The sequence below is a fragment of the Staurois parvus genome, unplaced genomic scaffold (assembly GCF_062004578.1).
Source record: "Staurois parvus isolate SC_StPar_1 unplaced genomic scaffold, SC_StPar_1.0 ptg000154l, whole genome shotgun sequence".
In the NCBI taxonomy this organism is placed as follows: Eukaryota; Metazoa; Chordata; class Amphibia; order Anura; family Ranidae; genus Staurois; species Staurois parvus.
In genome coordinates this window covers 23,963,700-23,983,951 of record NW_028317950.1, presented here as the reverse complement: position 1 = coordinate 23,983,951, position 20,252 = coordinate 23,963,700, and the positions used below count along the sequence as shown (strand labels likewise).

The window sequence follows — 20,252 nt, the reverse complement described above, 5'->3', positions numbered from 1 at the left end:
ATATCAGTTTGTCCCTGATGTCTTTTTTGCTGCCCTTCTTGACACCAGGCCATCCTCCAAAAGTCTTTGCCTCACTGTGCATTTCTTGGGTGCTCTGAAGCTTTCTTCACAACAATTGAACCTCTCTCCTTGAAGTTCTTGCTGATCTGATAAATGGTTGATTTAGGTGCAATCTTAGTAGCAGCAATATCCTTGCCTGTGAATCCCTTTTTGTGTAAAGCATTGATGACTGAATGTGTTTCATTGAAGATAACCATGGTTAACAGAGGAAGAACAATGATTTCAAGCTCCACCCTCCTTTTAAAGCTTCCAGTCTGTTAATCTAACTCAATCAAGACCACAGAGTGACCTCCAGCTTTGCCCTTGTCAACACTGACAGCTGTGTTAATGAGAGAATCACTGACATGATGTCAGCTGATACTTTTCTAGCAGAGCTGAAGTGCAGTGGAATTTTTTTTTTTTTCTAGGATTGAGTTCATTGTCATGGCAAAGAGGGCCTTTGCAACTAATTGCAATACATCTGATCACTCTTCATAACATTCTGGAGTATATGCAAATTGCCGTCATAAAAACAGAGGCAGCAGACTTTGTGAAAATTAATACATGTGTCATTCTCAAAACATTTGGCCACGGTTGTATATAATGTAACAGTGTGATTTTTGTCAGAAAGTGGAGAAGGAAGCAGTGGTGGATCAGAGAATATTTTAGGTCAAATTATAATTTTTCTTCAAGTTTTATTGTTAGTATAACTAAAGGCAAAACTTTTTTCTAGTTTTGGATAGTTTTGGATAGAGTGGAGATTAATTAGAATACCTGTTCATTTTTATTGCTGTCTGTCCCCCAATTAGGGAGATTCATCCTCTCTATTTGTCCTGTTTACCATTATCATTGAAAGTGAAAGTAAAAGAAAGTCCCACATTTTGGGTTGTCCCTAGAAAAGTAAAAGAGGGGAAATCTTCCATTAGGAACACTAGTTCTGGTGACCTGGGGCTCCAAGGGATTCTCCTAATTTGCAGCGATTTCCTCTCACTTCCTGTTTTGGCTATGGGACATGAGGTAAAGATAAATTTCCCCAATGGGACATAGCTGGCAAAAAAATAACGGGTTATAATCTTTCCTTACGCTATGCAAAATGAAAATAACTTCAAAAGGATTCAAAGTGGCTTATAAACAGTGATTACAGAGAAGAGGATGGGGTTGTAAACAGCCCTATAGATAAGAGTGTGAAGAGGTGACTAGAAGAGTCTGTCCAGATGTCCCCGGTTTCTGGGGACAATGCCCAATTCAAGGATGCTGTCCCCAGGAATAAAGCATCCCTGGATATGTCAGTCTTGAAAAATTAAATTCCCACCCTGGCTGCTGTATGGCTGTAACAAAGTGACAGTTGGATACACCCTCTAGTGATCCAGCACCAATGGTTGCTAGGATGCAGACAGCCCCTTGCACCATGAAAACGCGTTTGTGCTGTCCTGCCATTTGCTTCCTAGAAACCAGTGATGCTAGATCACCAGGGGATGAAACCAGCTATCAGTGAGTTACAGTCATGCATAGCTTCCAGGGACTCATGTCTGGCCAACATGGTGATGATCCATAACTGATCCAGGGTTGTGCTTCTCTCAGTTCCCTGGAACTCTCAGGTTAAATGTTACCCTCTCTTTCACTGGAAACTGTCAGATCTGAAGGCTCCTGGCACACATTGATGTTCTCCCAGGCATTCTGCAAATCATGTGATCATCACATGAATAAGGGAAACTCCAGAAAACTTTACTGTGTAAAGGAAGTTGCACTTGTCATGAGATCTGAGTACCTGAGCTGAATGTTACCAGGATGGTTCCCACATTGCAACTGAGGTATATAAGATGCTTTAAGACACTTTAAAAGAAGCACACAGGTGGCGCAAATACCTAGCGCATTATCCAAGGTTTATTAAAAATGAAAAAAACATACTCACAAAATGAAGTATATAAAAAAGCCTATAACACCACAATGATGGCGTACACTTTAACTCCTTGACGCCGACATAACACAAATACTGGGTTTTTTCTGTGGGGCCGCATATTTGGATACCTGTCTTTCTGCTGGGAGCACACCGCACAGTGCGCTCCCAGCACAAAGACCGCGGTGACACTGAGAGACCCGGGTCCCGTTCTAACGGTCAGGACCCGGGACTCCCGATTTCAGGTCACATGATCGCTGATTGGCTATTACAGTGATCAGTCATTGTACAGCCTGGCCCCCTTGTGTTTTTTTTCTTATGAATGGAGGAGAGAGCTACATTGTGTCTCTCTAACTCCTGGCATAGAGGGAAAAAAATGTTTGTAAAAAAAAAAGATAAATATTAAAAAAATAAAGAAAAATACCTAGATCATCGTTTGATCTAGTTCAGTGCCAGGGTAAGTGTTTGGGTCAAGGTCAACGGTCAGGATTTAAAAAAAAAAAATTTGGTGTCAGTGTGTTTTATGTAAAAACAAAACAAAACAAAATGTGCACTATTCTTTCTGGGCTGTATTACGGGTACAAACAACAAATAACATACACATATATGGTATCGCTGCGATCGTTAAGAGCTGAAAATGTATTTTGGGTTGATCTTTGATGGTAGGTTTTGGTAGTAACAAGAAACACACAGCTACATTTAAAAAAATATATATTTTTAACTATTTTGGGCCAGTTTTCCTTTGATAATAAAAAAAAAATCAGGACATATCCATTACCATTTACCACCAAATGAAAGCCCAATTTGTCCTGAAAAAAAAAAACAAGGTATAATTCACCTCGATGTACAAAGTAGTTATGATGATATGGACGGTTTTACTATCACATGTCAACGTTGCAAATTTGTGCTTGGGCATTTAGATTTGTTTTCCCTTAGGCGTGAAGGGGTTAAGATACTATTTATCTGGCTGTCAATGCTAACCTGCCAGTTTCAGTACTTGATTTGTGCAAATTATATTGCAGGAATTTTGGAATTCTTGGCAGCAGGCTCCCTTTTATTGCTAATTGGTCCTTCAGCCTGAGGTCTGTAATTTGTTGAGAAACTTATTGAATATAAGCTTTCTAGCCAATTAGAACAGTAACTGCCTCAAACAGTCATCTCATGCACATAATTAAGGTATAAAAAGGGCTTTATGACGGCCTTTGCCTCTTGGCTCATGGTTCCCACTCACCATTTCAATGTGTCCTTTGTCAAAGTCGCTGAAATAGTTACACTTACCAATTTTTTCTGCTTTCAACACATCAAGTTCAGGGACAAAATAGTCACTTGCTGCCTAATTTTTCACCCAATTTCAGGTGCCCCTGTAACAAGATAATCAATATTATTTGCTTTACCTGTCAGTGGTCATAACGTTATGGCTGAGAAGAACCAACAAAGCCAATGCAGCAGCATCTTTTCCTTCCATTGACACTGATACAGCAGCAGCACTTTTTACTCCCACTGACACCAATGCAGCAGCATATATTCCTACCACTAACACAAATACAGCAGCATAGTTTCCTACCACTAACACAAATGCAGCAGCATAGTTTCCTATCACTGAAACTAATACAGCAGCATTTTCTCCTTTCAGTGACACCACCCACACAAGGAAATGTTTCCTCACTGATATTGGGCCATTTCTTTGCTCATCACCATTCTTTTGCACATCTATTAAACTCTTCAATTATCTGTGGTTTACAACAACCATTTAAATTATTTCAGCACGTGCTGCAACCATTAAATACATGGGTGGAGCGCCACTTTTTTCTCCCTTGTACCTTCAAAGCATCCCTCCAAACTATGCATGCCGATCTTGATGCCTCTTATTTATAATCTGTTTATTTGTGCTTTCTACCTTACATGTCTGCCTCTTGTTCCAAAAATTTGTGACCAATTGTTTGGGGATATGTTAGAAATGGGGTTTCATTTTGAGGATGTGGCTACAAAAGGGGTGTGATTTTTTTTTTTTTTTTTTTTGTGGGTGCAGTGGGCATGGTCATTTTAGTATTCCTGGAATTTATTTTGAAATCCTGATCACCTTAGGCTAGATTCACACCTGTGTGGGTGATTGCTGCTGCGGGACCACACCTGTTCCCGCAGTCACAACCACCCGCACATAAAACTGCAGGAGATGCATTATGATTAATGGCACCCGCTTTCATTGAAAATTGCAGCAGCCACTTCCTGTACTAGGAACTGCACTTGTGGTTTCCGTATGGGCTGCGATATCAGGAATTATGCAGGAATATTTCTCTGCATTTTCAGGAGCATGGCAGCCTATTCAAATAAATGGGCTGCCATGCCTGAAGTAGTGTGTGTAGTATAATGTGTTTAATAAATATATATATTTATTATCCCAATTTGCCCCGGCTTCTGAAACCTCTTAAAGGGCCGGGAGGCGGGGTTTTAGGGTCACGTGACCGCCTTTATTCGCTGTCACGGCGGTCACATGATCAGAAAAGGTCCCGATTGCAAGGGGAGATCAGGACCTTTCCGTGAGTCACGGACATATGTGCTGGGAGCATGCAGGGCGCGTGCTTTCAGCACATATGTATTTCCAAATGGTATGTGTAACGGAACAGACCCAGACTGCGCTTGGGTACTTCTGTTAGACTACCGCTTCCCCATCCGAACAACGACAACAGACACCACAGCAGACCATACAAGACTAGACGACACCAGTCTTGAAGTAAACCAGGAGGTAGACTAGTTTATTTGAACATAGATACAAGATATATACACTTAGGGGACAATCCCTCCTCCCTGCATAATGACACAGAGCGGGGCAATCTACATTTAGTAACAAGAGACACACAAGTATTCAAACTTCACACCAGCAGACAGTCCCATCAGGAGGGAGGGCTGTTGGAGACCCCCCCCCCCCCCCCACTAAGCTAATACACATAAACACATACATCCCATAATAGTTTGCTCCCAAACCAGACAGACAATAGAACAATGGGATGCAGCCACATAACAAAGCCCACACAATATTAGGACAGATCATCCTGTATCCCTAACAGGCACAGGGTGACTTACACATATTAGGGATATGGGGAGCTGAGACAGGGGTCTCCCCACCTCTCCAAAGTGAGCTGGCTTCCATGGGCCCCCCACCCAAAGTGACTTCTGTCACAGTATGCAAATATACGGCTGCTCGGCATCAAGGCCCAGACTCCAAGCGGCTGCATATTTGTGTGTGCTCGGCGTCTAGGGGTTAAACACAATATATTACAGTGTGAACCAGGCCTTAGTCTTCGGTCACACCGAAACCGACTTTAAAATTGTGCGACTTGGAAGACATCCGTGAACTTCATGCACAGATGTCTATGCAAGTCGCACCTGAACTTACAAAAAGTAGTGCATGAACTTTCAAAATTGGTGAGACTCTGATGGAGTCGGAATCACACCGATATGACCGCTTCCATTGCGGACAGCAGTATGACTGGAGCTTAGACCAGAAGGGAAGAGAGAATGCGGTTTTGTGAGGAGCTGTGGTTACATTTAGGATTGATTCTAGAAACCATTGGGTGAAATGTATGACGTGGTCGGGCTTATAAAACAATGTCCTCATAAAATATAGTAAAAACATTAAGAGTCTAAAACTATAGTAAATAGCCCAAACAAGTAAAAATTGTAGTAATTCTGAAAAAAATTGATTTTCACTGTAAGAGTAAAAAAAGTGTTCGTTCGTGTCGTTCCTCATGATAATCACCTTGGGTTCAGTAAAATCCGCCAGGCGTGGCTGTTGTCCTTAAAATGAACAATTTTCTAATGAAACACCTTCTGCTATTGAAATCTTCCCCCCAAGCACTGCTTGTTCACACCCAGCATACCTCACCGGTCCTCATTCCTCCAATTGTACAATGTGCTCACGTATTTTATGTGTTGCAGTGGACAGGTGAGGACAAAGCAGTTCAGTCAAAGCAGCACATCAATCATAGTAAACATCACTAGTTGCTTTTCAGCTCATGTGCTGTCTCTATGAGCTGCGGAAATACCTGCATTTACCCCAGGTTCACACCTAAGCTTTTTCCGCAGTGTTTTGCAGAAACGCACTACAGTCCATTTAACATGATTTCCTATGGCACAGGTTCACATCTCCGTGTTTTCACCCGGTGTGCTTTTTTGGAAAGGGTCAGGGACTTTTTTAAACATAAAAAGTTGCGTTTTTGGTTCTATAGACTTCAATGGAAACGCTGCAGAAAAGCATGTAGTGCATTATTGCTGTGTTTGTCCCGCCTTTTTTTGATGCATTTTGCATTTTAAATCTGCCTAGCAGCAAGAAAAAAACGAAGGCAAAATACATCAAAAATGCATCAAAAAAACATGTTCAAAAATGCAAAACTCACTGCAGAAATGGATCATACGCAAACTGCATAGGTGTGAACCTAGCCTAAAGGTAGTGATCCAGCAGCTGAGAGTAAGGCTGGCCATACATTATACAATTATCTGGAGATTTTTGGTTTAGATTTACCAAAAACCATATAATAGGAGGACAAACCTAAACAACACTTCCAGTTGTATCCAATTAGGCAGGCCCTTGCACTACACAGTAAATCTAAAGGAAATTGGGCAGAAAATTGGAAGATAATTGTATACTGTATGGCCAGCCAAAGTTTTTAATTGAGGAAATTTGTGGTCAGCAGCTAAGATGCCAGCTAAAAGGTCACATTCTAGTTTACTCCTGTGCACCTTCAGTAAGGTAAGTTACTTCTGAGGTTGCACAAAGATACACTTCTGGAAGCTATAGCACAGTGCAAATTTCTCCTAAAGTCAACTGGCTAGGCCACTCCAGGACCTTTAATGTGCTTCTTCTTGAGCCACTCCTTTGTTGCCTTGGCTGTGTGTTTTGGATCATTGTCATGCTGGAACACCCATCCACGACCCATTTTCAATGCCCTGGAAGAAAGTTCTCACCCAAGATTTGATGGTACATTTGCCCGTCCATCGTTTCTTTGTGAGTTGGCAAATATTCAAAATCAGCAGGGGATCAAATACTTATTCAAATACTTATTTCCTTCACTGTAGGCCCCAGGGTATTTATATAAAGGGCTATTTTAGTTTTGGGTGGATGACTCAGGATGAATAATGCACTCATTTCAAATGCAACACTGAAAAGATTAAAACCAATCAGGCTCCATGCACACTAGCGTTTTTTATAAACTCAAAAAACGCTAGAAAAAAAGCTGGATTAAAAATGCTGATAATAGCGGTTTTTTGTCCTCGTTTGTAGTAGTGTTTTAGTAGCGTTTTTACAGTACATTTAGGAAAGAAAGCTAGAAGAAAAGCTTTTAGGAACATTTTAGTAGCAATCTGTTTCCATCCGACCGCCCACAGAGGACAGCGAGATGTGTCTGTGTCCGCTCTGCAGAAGCGGAGCGGACATGGACCTGTTGTCTGCTTGCTCAGTGGGGATGAGCAGACAGATCCACTGCTGAGCAAGCGGATCTGCTAATGCAGGGCTTGAAATTTCTACTCACCTACTTACATTTGGCTAGTGAAAATAACATGGGGGCGAGTGTGTCCCAAGCGCTGCATCGGACGGTGGGGGGCGGGTGCTACCAGCAACACCAACCTGCCCCGAGCACTGTGTTGAGGGAGGGCGCACTGCTGGTGCGCTCCTCAGTGACCGGAGTGGTCGCAGTTTCACTCCTGTCACAGGGAGCAGCTACTGACACTTGCTGGATGGAGGACTAGGCTTTCTCCTCCCTCCTGCCTGCTGGGAGCAATAGACAACCGGCACTAAGGAGTGAAGGCAGAGTGTCCTTCCTCTCTCCCCTTCTCATGTGACTTATCACATGACCGAAGGAGGGAAAGAAGGAGAAGCTGCATTCACAAGAAGATCTGTGAGTATAAGGGGGAAAGGTGAGGTTCCACTTATGGAAACACCTGATGTAAAGGGGGACTCTGATGGGAACACCTTATATAAAGGGGGACTCTGATGGGGACACCTGATGTAAAAGTGGACTCTGATGGGAACACCTTAAATAAAGGGGGACTCCGTTGGGGACACCTGATGTAAAAGGGGACTCTGATGGGAAAACCTTATATAAAGGGGGACTCTGATGGGAACATCTTATATAAAGGGGGACTCTGATGGGGACACCTAATATAAAGGGGGATTCCTGATATAAAGGAGGACTCTGATGGGGACACCTGATGTAAAGGGGGACTCTGATGGGGACACTTATTTTAATTTTATGTTTACATTGTTTTATGTTAACCACTTGCCCTCTACACTCTATTAAGCTATTGCTGTTATGTTTAACTGACATAATAAAGCTATGTTATAATTGCTGTTTTCTATATTTTGGACTCTTTATTCTAAAGAAAAATGTAATTTCATAAGTTTTAAGGGGGCATGGTTGGGGGCGGGGTTGGGGGACGGGCCTGGGGTAGGGTTGGAGGCGGACCTGGGCAAGGTTTGGTTGGGCAACTGGTGGAGAGTAAGGTTTTTGCCTGGCTAGTAGGTCTAGAGTTGAAATGTTAAGCCCTGCGCTAATGGGTCCATCCCGTGTGAAAGGGGTCGAAGTGTCCAGGACCGATCTTCTGCAGGTAATCACTGCATGACCAATTACATGTGAATGGGCATGAATACCTGTGGGAGCTGTCAGCCTCTGATCGCTTTGACTGGGGCTTCACACCTGCAGTTATTTGTAGGGAACTCCACTAAGTCTACCACTGATAATTGTAGTTAGTTTAGGGTGATGTTAATGTTAAGGCTTAAAGGGGACCTTCACTTAAAAAGTAAGCAGCTATAGGAATTCTATAAATCACATCTGTCTTCCATATCCAAAATGGCGACACCAGAGAGCCAAAGCCTGGCAAAGAATCTACTCAAGAAAGACAGCTCTGGACTCCACAGGCCCAAGTGACTATTTCTTAAAGGGGAAGGACAGCCAAAACTCTTTTGGCTGTACTTCTCCTGTGGATCACAGGAGTGCAGTTTGCTCTGATGTCGGGATCCACCCCAGAGTCTGGAGCGGCACTTGGCTCAGCCTCTCAGCGAGGCACTGAGAGCCTGAGCCAATCCCTCTCTCTCTCCACAGCCCATCACTCCAGTGAGCATGAAAAATCAGTATCTACAGTATTTGTAGCTGCTGACTTTATTTTTTTAAAGAACAAGTAAAGTTAGGCAGGCTGTACATTATACATTTATTTAATTCAGCCAGTGGGTTTAACAAATAAAATGTGCAGATTCCCTCATCCACACATTCGAGAAGGATCACTCCCGCTCTGAGTGTTGCCTGCTATAGCTGCGGCACTAAAGGTGGTTGTACAGAAGTTGATAGATCAACTTCTGTACAACCAGGGTGCCCATACATGGATCTAAATTCGTCTGGGCCCTATTAAACTGGCTAAATTTTGATCCATATATGGTTGGCTTTAGTTTTTAAAGTGATTCTAAAGGTTCTATTATTTGTTTTATAACAAACATGTCATACTTACCTGTTGCTCTATGTGTATATGTCACAGAATGTGGCTCAGCCTGGCCTCCCGCTCCCTCTTTACTGGCTGTGATTGACAGCTGATGCCAATGGCTCCCGCTGCTGTGTCTCAGCCAGTGAGGAGGCAGAGACCCAGGAGAGCTTGTGCTCACATGCACATCACTGGAGTATAAGGGGGGGAGCTGCACACACTGAAGGTTTTTTACCTTCATATATTCTGTGCAAAAACCATAGGCTTTAGAACCACTTTAAGTTTCAGAGTGAGGCCCTTTTCAGACAGGGCAGACTCTGTCAAGCCGATCTTTCTGCTCAGCGGGGGATCTCTCCGCTGATCCCTGCTGAGCAGACGGATGACAGGACCATGTCTGCTCCGCTATGCAGGGTGGACACAGACACAACCTGCTGTTTTCTATGGGGTGGTCGGATGGAAATGGATCACCTGTCTGTTTGCATCCAACTGTCATCCAATCTGCTGGATGGATAGGGAATGGATCCCCATCCATCTGTTTTCAGCAGATCGGATTCCGGCGGGTGTCTGCTGACACCCGCCACTCCACAGAGAACTATGGATGGTCTGATCGCCTGAAAAACTGACAGTGTGAAAGGGGCAATATTTTGCTGCCTGACTCCAGACAATTGTTTTTGTTTTGAATAGAATAGGGAAGAGTTACAATTTCCCTCACTCCCTGGTTCTGTCACCAGGGCAGGAAGGTACAGTCATCAATATAAACAGTCTAATTCTAATCCTTCTCTACCCTGCTAAAAAAAACTGTTTTGTCTGTGTCCCCATTGGAGAGTTTTTTCAACACTTCCTGCCTTGGTTCCTCTTGTTGGGCTTTAATGACTAGGTTTTTAAGGAGGTTTAAGTGATATTAAACTAAAAGCCAAAAATGTAATATATTGCAGTCATTAGATGTGGTGATTGTATCAGTTTTCTTTTCTGAGGCTTTTTTTCCCCTTCTGATTTCACCTGTTGATCTGGCCAGTAACACACCTCCTGTGTTAGAGTTCCCCCATTCTGCATGAAGGGCACGGTGGGCACAGTAGACAGCAGCATTGTCGGTCTGGGGTGGAGGGTAGTGTTAAATGTACTAGCAGATTTAAATACACTAGCCTATTGAAGCCAGTTAAATTCTTTATAAGCAGTTATAGAAAACAATTTTTTCCTTTTAGGGTTTTACATGAATAAATATAGGCTGATTATTTTAAGCACACCTGCCAGTGGTAAATGGTTTGTCTCATTCCTGTTTCATTCCACCAAAGGAGAGCTGGTCATCATGATAACATGTTTCAGGGACTTGCCCTATGACATGATCTGAGGAAGGGGCAAGTCCCTTAAACATGTTATCATGATGACTGGCTTCTCTCCTTTGGTTTGACATGGTTTGAGTGCTCCCCTTGACTTCCAGTTTGCCCTCACCAGCCCTTGTTTGGACAGTCTCTTGCCAGGTGTATGACATAACAACCAGATATGGGACACTTGACTTCCGGCGGACGCACCATCTCAGCGATCCCAGCAGCTGCCATCTACACACCCTTCCCACTGTCCTGCAGCTCCTGGGCTAAGCAACCTACTGTTGGGTCCAGGATTATGTATCATTCTTCAGCTTCTGAGAATATGTGTTTCTCCTCTTCATTGGCTTGAAGATGTATCAATCTGGGCACTCCTACATGTCATGTTTTTTAACCCAACATTAAAGTGAATTTCAATTTTAAGCTGGATTGGGTTGGGGATGCTCCTTTATTTGTTGTTTAATGGGTAAATACAGAAGCAGAAGAATAAGAGTTGGGTAGTGACTTCCCCCAAGAAGTTCAGCTCACTCAATTAGTCCTTTAGGCTCTTGACACATCACAATTTGATTGTAAAATCTTTGATTGGACAGATTAAAGCGGAGCTCCACCCAAAAGGGGAAGTTCCGCTTTAAGAACTGCTCCCCCGCTCCCCATTAAGGATTGGTACCTTTGGGGATTTGGTATCCGAATTTGACAGGTACCTGCTCCCTCTTCCGGTCCGATCGCCTAGGTCAGTGGTCGGCAAGCCGCGGCTCGCGAGCCACATGCGGCTCTTTTCTTACACATTTTAATGCGGCTCTTCTGTGTGCCGAGCGCCCGCTCCCCTCCCTCCTCTCGGGCGGCCGCCCCAAAAGTCAGGACTCTGCAGCTAGCCCAGCAATGGGCAAACTACGGCCCGCGGAGCGTGGCAAACATTGGCTGTCAGGATGTAGGCGGGGCAGCCAGGATGTAGGCGGGGCAGCGTGACGAACGCCTCTCCTCTCACAGTCCGCCCTGAAGACCGGAACGGCGCGGGAAGACGGCGAGAGGAACGCGCGGAGCAAAGGTAAGTGAATTGACACAATATGGGGAATGAATTACTATAGGGGGGATGAATTACTATATGGGGGATGAATTACTATATGGGGGATGAATTACTATGGGGGATGAATTACTATATGGGGGATTAATTACTATGGGGGATGAATTACTATATGGGGGATGAATTACTATATGGGGGATGAATTACTATGGGGGATGAATTACTATGGGGGATGAATTACTATATGGGGGATGAATTACTATATGGGGGATGAATTACTATGGGGGATGAATTACTATATGGGGGATGAATTACTATGGGGGATGAATTACTATATGGGGGATGAATTACTATGGGGGATGAATTACTATATGGGGGATGAATTACTATATGGGGGATGAATTACTATGGGGGATGAATTACTATATGGGGGATGAATTACTATATGGGGGATGAATTACTATATGGAGGATGTATTTTCAGTTTTAAAAATGTGGCTCTCAAAATAAATTTCAATCGTGGTTTTGGCGAGATTTGGCTCAGTTGAAAAAAAAGGTTGCCCACCACTGGCCTAGGTGATCGGAAACGGAAGGTGTCCTCCCTCCTTCCCTCCCTGTAGTCTTTTGGGACATGTGACAGGTCCCAGAAGACTACATGACCATTCATGAAGCGCAGTGCTTCTCGCGCATGTGCAGTGGGTACCTGGTTGTGAAACCACAAGCTATCACAGCCAGGTTCCCACACTGAAGATGCCGGCCTCCTGGAATACAGGACGGCCGGTTAAACAAGCTGCGGGGGACACACCACGGGACCGAGGGACAGGTAAGTCGCTGTTTTTTTATTTTTTGATAGGTCGAGTGGAACTCCGCTTTAAGTAGATTGTCATATTACATAGTTTGAGTAGTTCTAAAGAAGGCTCTAGAAAGGTTGTACAGTCAGGCTGTAAGGTGACCCTTACAGACAAAGTTGAATTCCATAGCAATGGAAGTGAACCTGAAAATAAGAATAATACATGCTTTGTTTAACCACACCAAAAAGCTGCTGCACCAAACCAATGGAAATGAACTGCCTGATGATACAAAGATATGTCTAAACAGTTAGGGCTTGTTCACACCTGCACCTACCCTTGTCAATCCTCTGAAAAGTGATCAGTGGTTGACAGGTGGTAATGGAGGCGATTTGTCACCTCTTTACTGCATGATTTTACTCTGAAAAGCCCACCCCACCATGTGCATTATGCATGGTTTCAGAGTGGTGTCAGTGTAGCTTCATTCACTTGAATGGGTCATGTTTGGCAGCAGTATTGAGACAGAAAGGCAGGAGCACTGAGATAGGAAGACACCCAATTGCCCAAGACAAATGCCAGGACCTTCAGCAGACAAACAGAGTTTTACAAATGAGATCCTCTTATTTATTATATTCTGGGTTTTGCAGGAAATTAGAAATCGATCCGCTGCTTTCAAGCAGGACAACAATTACTTCACAGAGGCAGGGGGAAGCCAGGAGAACCTGAAAAAGAATCGATACAAAGACATTCTACCATGTGAGTATAAGGCGAGTCTCATTAACTCAGGTGGCCATAGACAGAGACACGCTGTGCCTAACCCTCAGTCTGTTCCTGTGGGAGCACAACCATTACCTGTTTTCTTTGTTTTGTTTCAGATGATCAGACGCGGGTTCCCATCACATTTCTTGGAGAAGAACTTGGCTCTGACTACATTAATGCAAGCTTCATACAGGTGATGACTAGCTACTGTTGGTAAAAAGAAGCTGTCTCTTTTTCAGTTGTCAGCTTGATGCAAGTGCTACTCCAAACCCTAATGTAATATTTAAATAACTTTCTATTATCAGCCCTACCTCTTTCCACAGAACCCGACCCACATTAAAGTGGATTTAGTATCAAGTTAAAAGGATCTTTTTCAGATTTAGCAGAGATTAATGAAACAGAGAGCTTGTATCTCGCCATGATTATGACGAAAATTGGATAATTTTGAAAAATGTGACCATTTTAGGAATGTAGTCATAGGGGATGGCAAAATGAACATGGCTCCAGAGGGATATGGAAGTGATGTTAAAATAATAAACTAAAGGCTCTTGTATAACAGTCTAAACAAGTACAAAATCCACTGAATATTAAAAATTTACTTGTGAGCCAATAAGGTGTATAATAAACAGCTTCTATCAATAAGATCGTAGGCTATCTTGCTCACCCTCATAAATGTGAGTTATCAGTGCATACAAATAAAGAAAATATAGATGCCACGCTCTATCAAGACCTATTACCTGTATATAGTATAAAAACTGTATTTGCATTAAATCTCTAATAGCTGCATGATCTTTTATGTGTAACCATACATGATTGTAATACCAATAAATACCCAAACATGTGTTGATAATAATGAATAAATGAATTAGAAAAATATATATCAAAATTGGTGATAATAAAAAAAAAATATATAAAAGTCTGTGCAAAATTATTCAAATTTGTGTCCTTCGATGATTAAATAAATATTCAATTCAGAAATAAATATCAAAAATAATAATTGAAAAATATGGAAAATAAATAAAAGGTAAAAATTCAATGAATTTTGTGCAAAACCGCAAAACAAACTTGGTTCAGAGTTCAGCAGGGATGAAATATCTGTGTGCTCTCCTTCTAATCAGCCTGAGGTGATGCAGGTGAAGGTTGCAGATTGAGGGTTATTATGTAAGCCTGAATGGTCATATGGATCTCTCCCTCCTCAGATCTTTCCTTGATCCAGCCTTTAAAGCATTCCTCATACAGATCATGTAAATAGAGAAAAGTGCATAGTGATTGATTAAAAACAATCTGCACTTTGTATAATAGCCGCTTAAAGCGGTGAAGACCAGCCTCTCGGGTGTGCTTGCATACACTACCAGTGCTCGCCGTGTAAGGATGCGTGGTGATGTCACTGCCCCTCCTCAACGCGTATCTCCACGGTGATTCGTGGCTTCGTCCGGGGGAGTACAAAATCCAGTTACTATATGATGGACAAACTGGCACGATCAACAGGAATTTGTGGGACTTTAGCGGAAGACTAAAAGAAAACTGCAAATTCATTTAAAATTAAGTGCTACAGCACATACTTTCTCATTATTCTTTAATTCACAACAACCTGTGAGAAAAGTAATTCTTTCAAACTCGACCTAGAAAGAAATAAGGAAAAAAAGCCATGTCATCACCATTCTTCTCTCAGAGTGCACCGTTCTCTCAGAGTGCACCTCTAGGCCTAGGTACAGTGGCTTTCCTGGAGCTCAAAGACTGCATTTAATGGTTTAAAATACTGTTTTTCAAATTACCATTTCTACATATCGTGACATGTCAGAAATGTATTAATGTTGACTGATGTTATAAAAAGGTCCACCTTAATATACAGATTTTTTTTACAGGGTATAGACAATCAGCCACGATATATTGCCACTCAGGGGCCGCTAAGCCACACAGTATGTGACTTTTGGAGAATGATTTGGCAGTACCAGGTTAAGGTAAGGCTTTAATTGTAAACTAATTGATTCATGCTTGTAAAGTTAATTGATATACACCTAATGATTGTACCAAACCTTTCCCAGGCACAGTGAAAAGAAAAACTGAAAACCTTGGTCACATATCTAGGCTAAGCATTATTTGCTTTGTAAAGTGAATGCCATCCTATTACAAAGTAATCAATTCACTTTATAGGAAGCTGTACCCACTGTCCTGCACTCTCCTGAAATACCCAGTCTTTATGGTATGGAGGAACATATGAAACTTCCCAGAGAGCTTTCTAGTGGGAATAGGAAGAAGTTTGCTGAGCCCTGTGCAGGTTTAGGAAATCAAAACCTGAGCTGGAATTTTAGGGCGTTCTAATGGTGGATCAGGGTAGTGGGAACATGGTTTCACTTTAAAGCTGAACTCCAGGCACAAAAACTTTAATTGAAATAAATTCCTCAATAACCACAAGGAATAAAAATAAACTTTGTGTGCACCAAATACCTTTGGAAACTTTTTGGAAATTTTAACTTGTAAAAGTAGTGGTGACTTCATCAGTTCAGCTTTAACCGTCTCCCGCCCGTCATATAAAGAAATGACGGACGGGCAGTGGTTCTCTCATTCTGGGAGGACGTCATATGATGTCCTCGCACTCTAACCGCATGTGAGCGCCTCCGGAGGCGCACAGCGCGGTGATCGGTGGTGCGCTGTGTCCCTGGGACACAGCGCATCACTGATCAGCGGAAAGAGTCGATGACTCAGTGCTGCCTATGAGTGCTGCCAATCAGTGCCACCTGTCAGTGCCGCCTATCAGTGCCCATCAGTGCCGCCTATCAGTGCCCATCAATGCCGCCTAACAGTTCCAGTCAGTGCCACCTAACAGTGCCAGTCAGTGCCACCTAACAGTGCCACCTATCAGTGCCATATATGACTACTCCCTTTCAGTGCCCACCAGTGATGCCTGTCAATGCCCACCAGTGATGCCTGTCAATGCCCATCAGTGCCACCTACCAGTGCCTCCTCATCCGTGCCGCCTATCAGTGCCCATCAGTGCAGCCTCATTAGCGCACATCAGTGAAGGAGAAAAATTACTCATTTACAAAATTTTATAACAGAAACTAAGAAAAAAACTTTTTTTTTCAAAATTTTCAGTTGTTTTTGGTTTGTGTATCAAAAAATAAAAAAAACCCAGTGGTGATCAAATACCACCAAAAGAAAGGTCTATCTGTCTCAAAAAAATGATAAAAATGTCATATGTTTGCATGACCACACAATTGTCATTTGAATTGCGACAGCACTGAAAGCTGAAAATTGGCCTGGGCAGGAAGGGGTGAAAGTGCCTGGTAGACAAGTGGTTAAAAGAAACCTGAACACACAGAATATAGGAGCTACCATTGCTGCTGACCTCTTTCTAAAAATTGCCTGATCCCGAGGCTTCTATACTGACTTTGACTTCCTAATCTACATGTGTACTGTGTATTTCATCTCAAATACTTCTGAAACTAACATTTTAAGAAAAGTATCATCAATGACAGCACCCCCGCACCCCCCCCCCCCCCCCCACCGTCCCCACCATATCTCTTTTAGTACAGATTTTCTTTAAACACAGGAACAGGGTAGTGAGAACTGGACTTTGTATTCTCTTCTCAAACTTCCTCCTTTATAAGCTGTGATATGACTGTTAACATGTATATTTGCATTGCGGTTTCTTTACAAAAGAATATGGGCTCGTTCACCAAAATAACTAGCACAAAAGAAAGTCTCTGAAATACCACATTACAATCAAGCTGTTGTTTTTCTACATAAGCTTTAAAAATAGAAAGATTTTCCTGGTTCACATGCTCATATACAGTATCTAGTGCCCCACTGAACCTCTATAATTAAAGCCTAATTATGGATATTTTTCCTTAACCTTATTTGCCCTTTATTTTTTTCTGATTGTGACCCTACTAGGAAGATTTTCTCTTGCTTCCTGTCCCTGGGACACAGTACAAGAAATGGAGGAAGTAGTTGCCATCCAGGCTGGAAAACACAGATAGCAATAAAAATATTGTCAGTTCAAATCATTCCCCAATCTACTAAATGTGTCTTATCTATCTACTTGTATAATTACAGAGTTGGTACAGTTAAAAAAAGACACCAGTCCATCCAGTTCAACCTGAGTGTGTGTTTCTCACTACCGCTTTTCCATATCCCTGTACATTGTTTTCACTAAGAAAGACATCTAAACATTTTTTGAATTAATCTACACTCCTTGATGATACCACCAACTATGGAAGGGAGTTCTACATTTTTACAGCTCTAACAGTAAAGAACCCCTTACGCAGTTCAAGATTGAACCGTTTCTTGTCCAACTTCATTGTGTGGCCGTGTGTCTTTTTTAGAGTCCTTAGGTTAAGCAGTTTCCTCCCAATGTTGGAGCCACCATTTCAAGATTTGTACTGTATATTGTGTTCATATCACCTCTTAAGTGTCTCTTTTAACAGAGAGAATATGTTTAATCTTTGTAATCATTCCTCATAACTGAAGTCCTCCAGCCCCTTCATTAGCTTTGCTGTCTTTCTCTGAACTCTCCAGTTCAAGGACATCCTTCCTGTGTATTGGTGACCAGAACTGGATGCATACTCAAGTCATGGCCGAACCACAGTTTTGTAAAGTGGTAGAATTCTAGTCTTATCCCTTGAGTAGATACTCTTTTAATGAATGCTAATAGGCTGTTGGCCTTGCTTGCTGCAGCTTAGCATTGCATTTTGTTGCTCAGCCTGTGACCTACTAGGGCCCCTAGATTTTTTTCCTTTTATTCCTTGATTCCCCTAGGGCAGTGGTGGGCAACCTTTTTTTTCAACTGAGCCAAATCTCGCCAAAACCACGATTGAACTTTATTTTGAGAGCCACATTTTTAAAACTGAAAATACATCCCCCATATAGTAATTCATCCCCCATATAGTAATTCATCCCCCATATAGTAATTCATCCCCCATATAGTAAATCATCCCCCATAGTAATTCATCCCCCATATAGTAATTCATCCCCCCTATAGTAATTCATTCCCCATATTGTGTCAATTCACTTACCTTTGCTCCGCGCGTTCCTCTCGCCGTGTTCCCGCGCTGTTCCGGTCTTCAGGGCGGACTGTGAGAGGAGAGGAGTTCGTCACGCTGCCCCGCCTACATCCTGACAGCCAATGTTTGCCACGCTCCGCGGGCCGGATTAAAAGGTCCGCTGGGCCGTATACGGCCCGCGGGCCGTAGTTTGCCCATTGCTGGGCTAGCTGCAGAGTCCTGACTTTTGGGGCAGCCGCCCGAGAGGAGGGAGGGGAGCGGGCGCCTGGCACACAGAAGAGCCGCATTAAAGTGTGTAAAGAGCCGCATGTGGCTCGCGAGCCGCGGCTTGCCGACCACTGCCCTAGGGTGTAACTTGCATGTACATTTTTAGCTCTGAAGTGCATTTCTCTTTACAGCTCTCTTTACATTTTTCAAGATGAATCCTCATCTGCCATCTAGCTGCCTACCTCTATATTTAAACAATGTATTCTTGCAAAGTTGCTGTATCCTGCTTGGAAGTTATTGTCCTGCTTAGCTTTTGTATTATCAGCAAATGCTGAGATTGAACTATTTGTTCTAACTTTTATATTGTTTATGAGCATGTCAATCAAAATTGGTCCCCATACAGAGCTCTGGGGTACTCTGCTACGCAATTCTAGACCATTTCAAAATATGCCATTAATTACCGCCCTCTGGACACGCTCCTGCAACCGTGTTTCCATCCAGGTACATACACTGTCATCAGTGCCAATATACATTAATTGTAAATTAAGTGTTTATGGGCTACTGTATCAAATGTCTTAGTGAAATCTAGATACACTAGACGTCAACAGGCCTAAAATTACAACTCATTAAAAGGCTGCTCTGGTTGCTCTGTGCTTGATTGAGAGATTCTGTTCTAGAGGAAAGTTAGGGGAAATCTCCAAAGTTGGGATACAGACAGCAATAAAAAGCTGACAGAAGCAGTGGCATTACTAGTGTTGGTGTCACCTGGTGCTGTAAAACATGGTGTCACCCCTGGCTGAGCACCCTGACTCAATACTGTATGTTGTATACACTGGTCTGTATATAACGTACAGTACAGTGTCAGGGTACAGACCGGTCTATATATAATGTACAGTATGGTGTCAGGGTGCAGACTGTACATTATATATGGACCAGTCTGTACCCTGATGACACCATACTGTACATTATATACAGACCAGTCTGTACACAGATACTATACGGTACGTTAAATATATTGGTCTGTATATAATGTACACTATGGTGTCGTCAGGGTACAGACTAGTCTGTATATTATGTACAGTATGGTGTTAGCAGGGTACAGACTGGTCCTTATATAATGCACAGTGTGGTGTACACATAATGTACAGTCTGTACCCTGACACCATAATTTACATTAAATACAGTCCATTCTGTACCCTGATGACACCATACTGTACATTATATATGGACCAGTCTGTACCCTGATGACACCATACTGTACATTATATACAGACCAGTCTGTACCCTGACACTGTACTGTATGGTATGGTATATACACTGGTCTGTATATAATGTACAGTATGGTGTCATGACATCAACCCACACTGTTCGTGTATACTTTACACAGGCAGGAGAGGATTGTGGTGCTGCATAGTAACACTGGAATAAGACAGCAGGAGGGTGGCAAGATGCAGCAGACGCACGGACCTTCTCACTCTACTGCAAGTATGCAGGGTCTTAAATTGTCCGATCGCACAGTGCTGAGTGGTGGTAGAACGGGAGTCGGCTCCTCTGCCTGTGCAAGTTGGCTGGGGATTTTACCGCCTCTATCCTTGCATTGACCCTGGAGTCACCCTTCTTGCTAGTGTCACCAGGATGCAGTCCTCACCCCCCGCACCCACATAGCGACACCACTGGACAGAAGCTCTAACCCTTTCAGGAATCCATGCCAGAAAACTTAACCAGTGGGCATTCAGTGTTGCAGAAGAAA

General features: G+C 42.8%; 1 protein-coding gene across 1 annotated transcript in view; it reads left to right on the top strand.

The window, feature by feature from the left end:
- PTPN18 (protein tyrosine phosphatase non-receptor type 18) overlaps positions 1 to 20,252 on the top strand; it is a 118,221-nt gene that overhangs the window by 39,176 nt on the left and 58,793 nt on the right. Inside the window, exons 3-5 of the mRNA XM_089675259.1 lie at positions 13,178 to 13,286; positions 13,406 to 13,482; positions 15,155 to 15,250. Coding sequence (XP_089531385.1) covers positions 13,178 to 13,286; positions 13,406 to 13,482; positions 15,155 to 15,250 — 282 coding nt within the window. The remainder of the gene's footprint in view (positions 1 to 13,177; positions 13,287 to 13,405; positions 13,483 to 15,154; positions 15,251 to 20,252) is intronic.